Source organism: Lepus europaeus, chromosome 1, assembly GCF_033115175.1.
Source record: "Lepus europaeus isolate LE1 chromosome 1, mLepTim1.pri, whole genome shotgun sequence".
In the NCBI taxonomy this organism is placed as follows: domain Eukaryota; kingdom Metazoa; phylum Chordata; class Mammalia; order Lagomorpha; family Leporidae; genus Lepus; species Lepus europaeus.
Window position 1 is genome coordinate 18,833,889 of NC_084827.1, and position 13,833 is coordinate 18,847,721.

The following is a 13,833-nucleotide window of genomic DNA, read 5'->3' on the forward strand; positions in this document are numbered from 1 at the left end:
TTCTTCCAGGTCTCCCACACAAGTGCAGGGGCCCAAGGACTTGGGCCATTGTCTACTGCTTTCCCAGACCATAGCAGAGAGCTGGATGGGAAGTGGAACAGCCAGGGCTAGAACAGGTGCCCATATGGGATACTAGCACCACATGTGGAGGCTTAGCCCAGTATGCCACAGTGCCGGCTCCTGGAGCACTGGTTTGAGTCCCGGCTGCTCTGCTTTGGATTCAGCTCCCTGCTAATACACCTGGGAAGGCAGCAGAAAATGGTCCAAGTGCTTGTCTCCTGCACCCACATGGAAGAGACCCAGAGTCCCTGACTCCTGACTGCAGCAAGTAGAACATTTATAGGAAAATGTTATCTTTAAGTATAAAATGAGCAGAGCATCAATTGAAGTGTAAAAGGTAGAAATTACGAGGTTTTTGCCTTGATAACTTTTAAAAACAGTCACCTTGGGATAGATGTTTGGTGCAGTGGTTAAAGATGCCACTTGATGGCCGGCGCCATAGCTCAACAGGCTAATCCTCCACCTTGCGGCGCCGGCACACCAGGTTCTAGTCCCGGTCGGGGCGCCAGATTCTATCCCGGTTGCCCCTCTTCCAGGCCAGCTCTCTGCTATGGCCTGGGAAGGCAGTGGAGGATGGCCCAGGTCCTTGGGCCCTGCACCCGTATGGGAGACCAGGAGAAACACCTGGCTCCTGGCTTCGGATCAGCGTGATGCGCCGGCCACAGCGGCCATTGGAGGGTGAACCAACGGCAAAAAGGAAGACCTTTCTCTCTGTCTCTCTCTCACTATCCACTCTGCCTGTCAAAAAAAAAAAAAAAGATGCCACTTGAGGCGCCTACACCCCACATTGGAGTTCCTAATCCAAATCCTAGCTCTGCTTCCAACCCAACTTCCTGCTAATGTGCACCCTAGGAGGCAGCAGATGGTGGCTCAATTTCTTGGGCCCCTGCTGCTCCTGTGTGAGAGACCCACATTGAATTCCAGGCTCCCGGCTTTGGCTTGGCCCAGTGCTGCCTGTTGCAGGCATCTGGAGTGAAACAGTGAATGGATGAGTTCTATGTATCTTTGTGTGTCTACCTTTCAGATAAATAAAAATAAATTTAAAAATTGTGAACACTCTTCTTTTGCATGCATACTATACCTAGTGGTAATCTAGAGAATGTATGTAGATCCCATTGTAGGGCCTTTCTCCACCCAGCGTTGAAGCCCTTAAGCGTGCTTCCTCTGTTCCTTAGCCCTTAACAAACACTTCCTAATGGTTTTGTGCCGCAAGTAACTGTTGATTTGTTGAACACGTTGCTTACTTTTTTAAAGCAATTATAAAATAAATGGCAGGAAAAATCTTACTGCATATGGTTTGGGCTTTATCTCAGAAGGTTGTTTCTGTTTTTGCTTTTCTGATTCGGATTTTCAACATTTGTGTCCCGGTACGTGGGAAGCTTCCTCTAATGTGTGTCTTTGGGCTTGGCCTTGTGAAGGTGAGATAGCCCTGGGTGGACTGGCCACAGGTCTGTCGTTTCCAGTTAGAGGTCAGGGCGACACCTGGTGCATGGGAATAGGGCTGGGCCGGCTGCTGTGGGACCATCACGCCACTCCCCAGATGGAGGGGCTCCTACCCCCGTGGGGCTGTTTACGTTAGGTAGTAGTTCCTCCTCAGCATCCAGCCCAGCCTTCTGCCAATGCCCGCCCTGGGCGGCAGCAGGTGCGTGGTCCCTGCCACCCAGAGGGGAGACTGAGATTGAGTTTGGGGGCTGCTGACTTTGGCCTGGCCTCGCCTCAACTATTGTACACATCTGGGAAATGAACCTGTCTCTCCAGCTGTCTCTCTGATCTGCCCTTCAAATAAAATTAGGGGGAATAAACACTTTTTAATGCAAAGTTCATTTCCTGAATCCCAGCAGCCGTATTTCTGCGTGCTGTGGCTGTGGCTGGCACAGCCACTGTTGTCAGGTGCAGCACATTCCATGACTGTAGCGGTTCTGTTCAGTTGTGTCTTCTAGATTATTCTCTGTTCCATTTCTTAACCTTACAGTATAAGGAAGGCCTCTCATGTGTGGGGTCTTCTAAGCAAAGTTAGGCAAACTGTGGCTGTTTTTGCATATAAAGTTCTATTGGAACACAGCTACACCAACTTATGTACCTGTTGTCTTCGCCTATTTTTGTGCTACGGGGCATAGCTGAGTGTTGAGTAGTTTTAACAAAGACTGTAATGTGGTCCACAAAGCCTGAAGTATTTCATTTGACCCCTTTACAAAAATGTTTTCTCTAGAGTAGCATTTCTGAAACTCAGCATTACTAACATTTTAGTCCAGATAATCATGGGGGCTGGGGGGCACTGCCCTGAGCAGCCCCCGTGGCCCCTACCCACTGATGACAGTGGTACCCTATTTGTGACAGCACAGTCTCCAGACAGTGCCACTTGGAAAAGTCACACCTGGCTGAGAACTGCCTGCCTCCAGCACTATGGCTTGGGAAAGTAGCCATCCATATGGATGCCTGGGCGTCCCCCATCCCCATCCATTAAATGGGGCGGAATAAATTCAGAAGTAGTGCTGTATGCTTTAGCATTCCCTTCGGAAACAGAAATGTTTTCTATAAAACATGACCAAGTGGCTGGAATAGGGCAGAGAAATGGAAGCACCCCGGCTTCCATTCCAACAGTGTCACTGTTGGCCAACGAAGGAGCCAGTGGCCTGGGGAAGGTTAGGTTCTGTGACATTCGGATGTTTGAGGCCTGTCTCTTCTATAGAACATACAGAACAGCAGACTTGCTGCTGACTGTGTCTGTAGATGTCTTCTGTGTGTTCTTGACAAGAATGGAATTAAGAAATGCAGATCGGTGCTTAATCTGGTTTTATGTAGTTTTTGGCAGGTCCGTATAGGTTCCTATCATTACTACTCAGGATGATTGAAAAACTGCTGAATTGACCTCTGTTAGGAGAATTGAATTAAATGTCAAGTCTGCAAAATTGTTCAATTCTTTTAAGAGCTGGCAGCTGAATGCTTTTTCAAATAGGGAGCTTTGGGAGTTATAGAAGATGACCTATTCAGTTATTCATTTTATAAGAATGTAAGGTGCTAGGCCGGCGCCGTGGCTCAACAGGCTAATCCTCCACCTTGCGGCGCCGGCACACCGGGTTCTAGTCCTGGTCGGGGCTCCGGATTCTGTCCCGGTTGCCCCTCTTCCAGGCCAGCTCTCTGCTGTGGCCAGGGAGTGCAGTGGAGGATGGCCCAAGTGCTTGGGCCCTGCACCCGCATGGGAGACCAGGAGAAGCACCTGGCTCCTGCCATCGGATCAGTGCGGTGCGCTGGCTGCAGCGCGCCAGCTGCGGCGGCCATTGGAGAGTGAACCAACGGCAAAGGAAGACCTTTCTCTCTGTCTCTCTCTCTCACTGTCCACTCTGCCTATCTTAAAAAAAAAAAAAAAAAAGAAGAAGAAGAAGAAGAAGTAAGGTGCTATAGGGTATTGGAGTAGCTGTTGTAGTAAATATGTAGTATTTCCAAATCTTTTTGGTTTGGTAAATGGAGTGAATTAAATTGTGACAAATATCAGGTACGTCTATCTGGTTCTTCTAATTAAGATTAAATGTTCTATTAGCATTCAACTGACTATATAGCACAGGTCCTAGGCAGTGGAAATATGCCTGTGGAAATAAGTGGTCCCCAGGTAGTTAAGCACCCACAAAGGTAAGTAGTTTTGACCACTGAATGCAAGTGAGTTGTAGGTGACCTTGAGTGCTCCTAGGCTTGACGTGTTTGTCTGTCTCTTCAGATCTTACCAATATATTTGAGTCCTTCCTGCCCCAGTTGCTGGCCTACCCCAACCCCATCGATCCTCTGAATGGTGACGCTGCAGCCATGTACCTCCACCGGCCAGAAGAATACAAGCAGAAAATTAAAGGTGAGAAGGCAGGTGGGCTAACCTGGAGTCAGAAGAACTTAATTTGGGGAGGCTTTAAGAGCCTTCTTAAGTTATTTAACTCCAAATAGTTTTCCTCAAGCTTAAGATAAGATAGTAGTGGACTGAGGTAGCACTCCCCGGCGTCCGTGGGAGTGGTGGTGGCACTGGTTTGCTCCTCCTCTAGGGTTTGGAACCTTGTTTTCCTGTGCTTAATACAACTTACAGGCTAACAGGAAGTGAACTGCAGAAGTTCTGAGGGCCCGTGGGGGCTGACCAGTGTCTACTGGCATGTCCTTGAGATCGTCATGTGGGAGAAGTTTCACAGGGAAAATTTAGCTGCATAAACCTTCCCCAACAAGGAAAGACATGAACAGTCCTCAAAATGCACCCGCTCTGCTGCCAGTGCACCTGCCGGATCTGTGGTCTCGGTAGTTCCTGGTCCCTTGGCCCTCCCCCGAGGCCCATTTCACGGGCATCTCTGCAGCGTGGCTGTTTTATGCCCTACCTCTCTGAAAACTTGGGATCCCATCGTCTAGACCTGAGGGTTCTTCTAAGAGCTGCTCCTGGGGTTCCCTTTCCTGTCCCCTGCCCCTCAGGGAGTTTGTTCACCTTTCACAGCTTCTGTGGCAGGTGATTTCCAGGTGGGTGTAGCATTTCCATCTGTGTGGCCATCCCACCTACCCTGACAGCTCACGGCAGGACTCTGTGTGTGTGCCTTGTCCTCATATTTAGTTGCTGCTGTCTTGTGGTGCGTTTTTGGAAACCTGTTTAAATAGTGGACAGCTTGCAGAACTGAAGCTGTCACTGCCTTGCTCAGAGCAGGGCTCTCTGGTACTGAATTAATCATCTTTCCTCCTCTAAGCACATCAGCCTGTGACAAATCAAGCTAGAACTCTGTGTGCCTCCTTTATTGGCCATGGAAAGTTTCAAACATGCAGAAAAACCATGACCATCCACTTATAGCAAAACCTTTACATTGTGCCTTATTTCTTTAGTCTTTTTTCTTTTAAGAAGGAAGACAGAGTTCTGAGTGTTGTGTTTTAACATCTCAACCACTTAGCTTTGGTGAGCTAAGCCTGGCAAGGCTTGGGACTCGCTGTGGCTGTGGCTGCCTTCCTGGGCCCTCAGCCAGGGCCCTTCTGTGACTGCCTCCCCCTGCTGGCCCTCTGCGGCTCCTGCCTTTTAGCTTCGTCCGCTTACTCTTCATTAGTGACCTTGCTTTTCATTTCTCTCTCCCTGAAAGCCTTTTCCTAGTAAGTGCTTACTAAGCATTTGTTCCCTGGGGTATACTAAAGAAGGTGATATTATCAAATTACAGCGCTAAAACATCTCTCTGAAAGGTAAATTCCTACCTAGCTATGGGCTGGTTGAATTTCTTCATCTCAGTATAAAATTCTGTTCTAATGAATTTGAAGGGAATCTAAGTTACCTGTCACATTCTTTTCAGGAACCCTTTAGAACAGTTTTAAGAATGTTCTTAGCCAGAGCCCTTGGACCGGTTACTCGGTCCGGGCAGGCCCGCTGGGTCCGTCCCCTTACTTGGCCAGCGCATGAGGACATGGGGGCGTGTGTGCAGCGTCCTCGTGCGCTGGACAGGATTCTGAGCTGCCGCACATAGGCGCTGTCAACTGGGGGCGGTGTCTGCTCTTAGGAACCACTGTGTTTATGCAGCAGAGTCGGGGGGGCGGGGGGGAACGGTGCACGGTCCCAGCACTCGGGCCAGCCAGTCAGTCTCCGCAGGGCAGGCTCTGCCGAGACTCAGCTCTGTTTGGAAAATAGCAGAGCTGAGCTGATGTAATTATATAACTGCACATCTAAAAAGGATGGGGGATTTCCCGATAAATGACTAGTCCCATTTGGTCTGGGTGGTGAGTTATGTATTTACACAGTAAAAAAGAGGAGCTGACACTGTGGCAGGGTGGATTAAGCCCCTACCTGCACCACAGGCATCCCATATGGGCGCTGGTTCGAGTCCTGGCTCTTCCACTTCCCATCCAGCTCCCTGCTAATGCGCCTGGGAAAGCAGCAGAGGATGGCCCAAGTGCTTGGACCCCTGTATCCACATGGGAGATCAAGAGGAAGCTCTTGGCTTCTGCCTGGCCCAGCCCTGGTCATTGCAGCCATTTAGGGAGTGAACCCGCAGGTAGAAGACTTCTGTCTCCCTGCCTGCCTGCCTTTCAAATAGTCTTAAAAAGTAGCAGCACTGGGTGGGTGCCATGGCGGTGTGTTTATTATTCCCCTGCAAGTCAGAAGTTCTGCGTGGCCCCTCCTGACCATCCCTCCTCCTCGGGGGCAAGATGTGTGGACTCTGCTCCAGAGACGGCTCCCCGTGGGGCTCTCCTCCACGTCGGTGACCTCGCCAGCCCCTGGCGCTGAAGGTAAGTGGGAACCCCACTGCGCGTGCCCGGCGGCTCACTGCCTGCGTGTTCTTCTCCCCACCCCGTGCAGAGTACATCCAGAAGTACGCCACGGAGGAGGCGCTGAAAGAGCAGGAGGAGGGCACCGGGGACAGCTCGTCGGAGAGTTCAATGTCAGACTTTTCGGAAGACGAGGCCCAGGACATGGAGTTGTAGTAGAAAAAGCACCTGCTTTTCAGAAAGACTATTATTTCCTAACCATGAGAAGCAGACTATAATATTCATATTTAAACAAAGCAATTTTTTTTATTACTAAACAAGGTTTTTATGAATAATAGCATTGATATATATATATTATATATCACCCTTTAGATCTTGATTTCTTGGTCATTTCTCACCTGGAGGTGCATAGCATATTCCCACATTCCATTTTGGTAGCAATATGCGGTCCGAATGCATGCATTCATAAGTCCATTTGGCCAAGTCAGCTTGTGTGCTACTGAACTGTCAGAAGAACTAGCCGCTCTGATAGGTAGACTTAAGAATGACAGGAAAAAGTTGCTTCTTTTATTGATGGTTCCAAAGAAACAAACCAAACCAGCCGGCACTTGGACGTGCAGACAGAATAGTGTTTTCTCGAAGTGGTCAGGAAGAACTGGGGGAGAAAGAGGCCTGCCTTGGGAACACTGAGAGCCAGCCACGTAGGAATCCGAGCTGCTCCTCCCAGTGGGCCCACGCTGGCCCCCAGCCTGTGCAGTCATGGTAGGAAACGAAGCTAACTGGGGTGTCGAGACTTCGTGAAGTACATTCTTATGTGTCAATTCCTGCCCTTCACACCGCCGGGCCCTGCTGCCACAGCGTTCTGCCTGGGAGAACCTTCTGGAAGTGTTTTCAAAACCTGATTGTTTTTCTTGAGGTCAAGCTGGTAAGCCAGACCCAAAAGGGACCGGGAAGAGGTTTGGTCACATCCTGCCCCTCGGCCGGTGTGGAGAGCATTGCGTTAGAGGGTGGTGGTTTCTGTGTGGGTCGGGGGGTTGTGTGTGAATTGTGCTTAGGTGACAGAGCTAGCCGTGCCCTCCCTGTGAGGCTGGGGCACGCTCCTTGGCGTTTTGGTTTGGTTTTCTCCTGCTGCCGTTCCTGGCCGCAGCCTGGTCCTCATCTGGGAATGAGCATTGTAGACGCGACGTGCATTCTAAATGTAAAACAGATAAAGAGTTGGAACAAATAAAGCTTCTTGTACCCAAAGTGGCCCGGCATTTGGAAAAAGAGCTTTTCTTAAGGGAGTGGCTGACTAGGAAGGAGGGGCTCAGGGTGCAGGAAGACAGGTTCTGAAAGCTGAGACAGAAAAGGAGTTGGAATGTTTGCTTGGCCGACCCTGACCCTGACCCTGACCCTGACCGCCAGATCCTGGGCTGCCTCGTGGAGGAGGGGTGGGAGGAGTTGCAGGCTGCCGCCCCGCCCCGTGTGGGTTTGTTGTTGGTGGTGTTCCAGCCAACGGGACGAGAGCAGAATCAGCCAATCCTAAAGACAATTTCTGAACATCCCGCTGGGCTCACCTTCCCTTTCCTTTCCCTGGGTTTTAGAAGTGCTGTGCTCCGGAAGTCGATGAGGGTGGAAGCCGCCCTGTCTTGATTCAAAAAGCACAATCAATCTTTTCTTTGAGAATCTATATAAAGGACAACCTGCTTTTAGCATGATTATTTTCCTAAATAAAAAAATACAAAGAATTTACTTATTTTATGTTAATTACGGGCATGAAGGAAAAGGTTTTTCTTGAAAAAATTGGGAAGTGCGGTTGTGTAGGGCTGTGGTTAGTTAACTGTACTGAGCGCCCTCTAGCGTTTGTGGCTTGTTGGAAGGTAGAACTAACTTGAACACGTGATGGTGTGCTTTAACTCGTCCCTAGCACGCGGGCTGCTTGCGGGAGGGAGGGTCCCCGCCAGCACCGTCCGGCTCGCTTTCCTGCTGACCTTAGCAGTGTGCTTGTGCTGTAACTTTTACCGTAGGTGCTATTTAGGGTAGACTTAAAGTGCTGGGTGCTGATTTGAGTTCAAACAATAAAAAAAAATTGTATTTTTTCAACATTGTATAAATAGTACGCTAATTACCTTTCAAAAAAATAATGTCCAGATAAGAATTGCTTTTGATCTTGTCCAAAAACAGCTAGTTAGAACAAAGTTTCGGGACAGCCTGCCCCTCACCTGAATCCACTTTTCTCGAATGCAAAGACATCACTCACCTCCGGTCAGGAGCTCCAACAGCAGAGCGGATGGGGCGGCCGCCCTGTGCCGGCTTGCAGGGTTGCTGTGGGTGGGGTGGGGGAGCTGAGTGATGGAGGCACAGCACTGCACGCTCTGTCCGGTGCAAGTCTCTCCGTGGGCCCGGCCTGCGTGAGCTTGGTGGGGCTTTTCCCCTCTCTACTGCAGAATGGACTTGAGAGGTTGAACAGGAGCCTTCCTTACACTAACTTTGGGTCCGTCCCCGCACCTGGGAGAGGGGGGTAGAGAACAACTTGGAGGCCAGCTGAGAGCCAGGGCCCTGGGCCCCCAGAAGGAGGCGGGAGAGGAAGGGGTTACTGACACCACCACCCCTCCCCGATGCCCACGGTCACCCCCTACCAGCACTGCAGCAAGCCCGTGCTGGGGCTGGCCTTTTCCCAGCACGAGCCAGGCGGCCGCATCTTCTCCCCAGCACCAGGGCCGCCAACCTGGGCGCTGGCATCCTGGCTGCGTGCGGTGTCGCCGCCCACTGGAGGGCGCTGTTCCATCTCGGCCAGCGTTTTATCTTACAGTAGTGAGATGGTTCTCCTATGTTGCCATAAAACCTCTCTGGGACCCAGCACTTCTTGGCCACTTCCCAAGCTGCAGAAGCAGCCAGCGGGTGATGGAAGCCCCCTGCTGCGCCCCGCTGACCTTGGCCTGAGCCTGGCCTCTCACCAGGCCTTCTGTTGGGACAGCTGAGAGGCATGGCAGAGCCTGAGCCTGCCCCCGGGGGTCCGGATGCTGTAGCCTTGTGTTTGACTTTAAGAGGCAGTGGCCCTTCGGCGGCGGCAGGAGCGGAAGCTCACCAGTTTCATTTCATCCCCTCCCTCAAGGGAGATCAGACTGTTTCTGATTGGGCAAAGAACTGCATTTCTTTGGACTTCTGAATCCATGTTTGTACTTTTCTCTGGCTACTGAACACCATTAGGAACTGGAGGGAGGGGGGATGCCCCTTGGGAAGCGCGACTCAGTCCTCAGGTGAGCCCCGTTTCCACTCACCTGAGCGAGGGCCAGTCCTGTTAATTTAGCAAATACGTGTCTTGGCTGTGGGCTTGGGAGGAAATGGCCATTATATACTGATTGTATCTGGTACATATTGTGTGATACTTGAAGAGATAAAAGGGACATGCCAGCCCTTAACTGATCTAAGCTTTGTTTCTGCTTATTTTTTCTCGCCCAGTCTCCTCCCTTCCACCTTCCCCCTCGCATTGTGATGGTCTCGTGGGCACGCCTGTCCCCAGGACAAACGCCGCCTCTGACTATAACCTCTTACTAGTTGTGTATAATGAAAACTGTAAACTTTTTTAAATAAAATGTGTACATACCTTGGCAAACGGCTGGGCCTCCATCACTAAGCTAACAGGCCCCGCGGAACGCGCCCTCTCGGCAGCGGGCGGAGTGGCTCCTGGTGGTTCTGACCTGCAGAGCAGATGCTGGATCAGTTTTGGGGAGGCCCTGCCTGGAGTCCGGTCCCTGTCCCAGGAGCGCTGGCTCCTGACTGCAAACGCAGGCTGGGAGGCTGCTCCTCCACAGCCTCGCAAAGCCGCCTCCCGTGAAGTCCACCCCACACCTGACCCTTCCAGCCCTGGCCAACTCTAGCTGAGTGGGGGCACCCACTGGGCCTGGGGCTCACAGGTAGTGCTGCTTCCTGTCAGAGCCCGTCTACCCAGCAGCCCCGAGGGTGAACTTTGCAGAGGAAGCCAATGCTCAGTGGGTTCAGCGAGCGCTGCCAGTCCTTTCTGAAGCGTTGGCCTTCAGTGGCCACCAGAGGGCGCTGTTGCCGTTTGTCTAAGCAGGTCCTTCAGACAAAGGGAACAGTTTCCCTTGGTCTCTGCCCAGACCCCCTATGCTTTACCCAGACTCTTCCCCCACCCCACCTCCGAAACCTGATGGATTCTCCTTCAGCAGGCCAGCATCCTATGGACCTGCCAGGCACACTATCGGTGAAGCCGCCCAGGGCTGATACGGGGGCCCCCACTCCCTCCCCCCGGGATGTAGACCCTCAAGCTGCCAGCAGTGCTCCGAAGGCAGACCTCACAGGTTCTCTGCCAGAGGTCCTCAAAGTGCCGGCTCGAGTCCCGCACTCCCGCTGCCCAGCCTGCAAACTGTGCAGTGCCTGGGTGAGCGCCTCGTGGGCTCAAGGAGAGGCCACTGTGTAGTAAGCCGCGAGACTCCAGGGTTCCCGGTCTCTGACTCCAGGGTTCCCGGTGGAGACCGACCGCTTTTAGAGCCCTGGACCTTCAGCTCAGCAGGGGGATGTGCAGGTCGTGAAGTCGGGGCAGCTGCTCTTAAAACTGCCTAGGACTCACCTCGGCGCCCTCAGTGGGGTGGGGGTCCCCCAGAATCCTCCCCTAGCCTCCCTCTCTGCCACTGCCTCCTGGGAGGGGGGGACACACATCATCCTGAAAACGGAGTAGGGGCCTGGAGCCCCAGCAGCTGTACTCACCAGCACCCCCCTGGCAGGCTCTGAAGGCTGCCGTGACACCCGGCCCGGGGTCCCGCTCTCCACCTAGAACCAGGAGAGAGGATTTTAAGGACCCCGTAGTTCCGGGCCCCGGCCGAGGCCCTAGAGCCGGCCTCAACTGTCAGGAGCTGTGGCTCTCGAGGGCGACATCGGAGAGCTGTGGCAGCCTCTGCTTCTTGTAGGAGGCAGGAGCGCTGCCCTGGGCTGCAGGTGTCCCCTGGACTCGCACCAATGTGTGCCACACAGACCTGGCAGGAACAGACCCCGACTCCTGAAGACAAGCACTCGGCCCCCATGGCTGCCTCGCCGCTGCCACTGGCCTCACGTCCCTCCCACCTGCGCAGGTGCTAAGCAAACAGCCCTCTGTGAGCAGCTCAGCCTCGCTTCTCTAAGGTCGCATGAGCAGGAATCGGGTGTCTGCCGGCCTGCATTTGAAGGTATGCAGGGGCCGGCGCTGTGGTGCAGCAGGTAGTGCCGCCATCCCATACGGGCGCCAGTTCTAGTCCCAGCTGCTCCACTTCCAATCCAGCTCTCTGCTATAGCCTGGGAAAGCAGTGGAAGATGGCCCAGGTCCTTGGGCCCCTGCACCTGCAAGGGAGATCCAGAAGAAGCTCCTGCCTTTGGATTAGCGCAGCTCCAGCTGTTGCAGCCAACTGGAGAGCAAACCAGTGGATGGAAAACCTTTCTCTGCCTCCATTCCTTTCTCTCTTTCAAATAAATCTTAAGTGTGTGGTTTTTGTTTTGTTTTGTTTTGTTTTTGAGTGTCTGTATCTCTCATCTGTTTAACTCTACATCTGAATGTTACAGCCTATAATATTACATGAATGGGATACTGAACTGTCTGACTTCACATAGCACATCTTGACTGGGACGCTAAGGTTTCAACATTTAAATGACATGCAGTCCAACCAAAACAAAGTAATTTTGCAGAAAAACTTAAACTGCTTGTTTTAAATGTTCAGTTAAGGGGCCGGCACTGTGGCATTGCAGGTTAATCCTCCACCTGTGATGCTGGCATCCCATATGGGCGCCGGTTCAAGTCCTGGCTGCTCCACTTCCCATCCAGCTGCCTGCTGACGTCCCCAGGAAAGCAGCAGAAGATGGCCCAAGTGCTTGGGCCCCTGCACCACGTAGGAGGCCTGGAAGCAGCTCCTGGCTCCTGGCTTTGGCGTGGTCCAGCCTGTTGCAGTCATTTGGGGAGTGAACCAGTGGATGGAAGATTTCCCTTACCTCTCTTCCTCTCTTCAACTCTGCCTTTCAAATAAAGAATAAATCTTAAGGGCTCAATTAAAGTTACATACTTTGGGTGTGGATGTTACAGCCGGCGACGCTGCCATTTGCCACGCTGTGAAAGTCCTCAAGTCCCAGCTGTCTCTTCAGTCCAACTTCCTGCTCATACCTGGGAGCAGCAGGGGAGTCCTTGGGTCCTGGCCATCCCCAGGGAGACCTGGGTGGAGTTCCAGCTTCCTGGCTTCGTTGAGCCTGTGGGGCCATTTGGGGAGCGAACCAGCCGATGAAGATGTCTGCCTCTGCTGTCTCCCGGCACTCTGCCTTTCAAATAAATAGAAGTTTTAAAAAGTTATAGGCCGTGAATATCATTATGTTCTTAGAATTGTATCTGCAAATCACAACGAATCTAAGGAACTCATTTTAAATTGAATTTTTTAAAAAAAAGGAAAACATACACACAAAATATGCTGTGACAAATGTGCAGAGGCCACTGTGGCTCCAGTACACCTGCTGGAGAGGTGGCAGCTCTCTGCGCTGCGGGAACGCTTAGGGGAGCGGGGCGGCAGGGGACTTGGGGCGGGGAGGTGGTCTGGAAGGAAGGGAAGTGTGTGCAGTCCGTGCCCCCCTGGGCGCCCTGCCCATGGCGGCCCCTATAAGGCGTCCTGCGGGCCGAGCCAGCCGTACTGGCGCTGCGGTGCATGCTCAGCCCCGCCTAGGCCACCAGGGGGCGCTCGGGGCAGGCATCGGCGCAGGGCGTGGACCCCAGTGGTCAGGGACGTGGGTGGAGAACCCTGCGGGGGGGGGGGGTTGCCACGCCCCCGACGGAGGGGAGAGACGCACAGGCTCTTACGGCATCTTCGGGGCTCAGAGCTGAGCGAAGGGGCGGCGGGGTGGGAGCTCCAAGCTTTGGCTCAGCAGAGACCCCCAGGGACCAGGGAGCGAGAGGGCCTGGGGAGGCGGGGCTGGGTCAGCCGGGCCGCTGGGGGGTGGGGGTGGGGGTGGGGCGCCGCCCTGGATGGGAATCCGTGATCCCGCGTGTGCTTAGGCTCGGCATTTGGGGAGTCGCTAGGCACGTAGGTAGCTGATGCTCCGTGGAACCGCTGTGCTAACTCCAGACTGCGGAACCCCAGACTACTGCCTGCCCTGTTTAAGCTGCCACCTTAAGCGGTGTTTGGTGCAGCGTGAAGCCACCGCCTGGGAGGCCCGTGTCCCATCTCACGGTACCTGGGTTCGAGTCTCTCGTCTGCTCCCCATCGCAGCTTCCTGCTGGCGCACATCTCGGGGACCGCAGGTGGTGGCCTTGGGTCTCTGCCATCCGTGACAGACTCCTGGCTTCAGCCTAGTCCCGGCCCTGTCTGTTGTGGGCATTTGAGGAGTGAACAGGGCAGAAGGGAGATCTGTCAGGCTCTGTGGCTTTCAAACAAATCAAATAACACAAATCTTGGTTTTTTTCTTTCTTTCTTTCTTTCTTTCTTTTTTTTCACTAAAGAACCTACTCTTAAGCGATTTTAGACTGCAGACAGCAATGGGCTGGGAAGTTTGTCTGTCTGCCATCCCAGCTTTTGCTCCCACGTGCACCATCACTCCGTGGTCCAGTATAGCTGCTGGAGCACCTGAAAC

The 13,833-nt window shown here is 52.9% G+C and overlaps 1 protein-coding gene across 1 annotated transcript in view; it reads left to right on the plus strand.

Annotated features, from left to right (window-relative positions):
- UBE2H (ubiquitin conjugating enzyme E2 H) overlaps positions 1-7,506 on the plus strand; it is a 111,340-nt gene extending 103,834 nt beyond the window's left edge. The window contains exons 6-7 of the mRNA XM_062200357.1: positions 3,773-3,901; positions 6,350-7,506. Of these exons, the coding sequence (XP_062056341.1) occupies positions 3,773-3,901; positions 6,350-6,474 (254 nt within the window). The 3' untranslated portion in view covers positions 6,475-7,506. The remainder of the gene's footprint in view (positions 1-3,772; positions 3,902-6,349) is intronic.
- Positions 7,507-13,833: the final 6,327 nt, after the last annotated feature.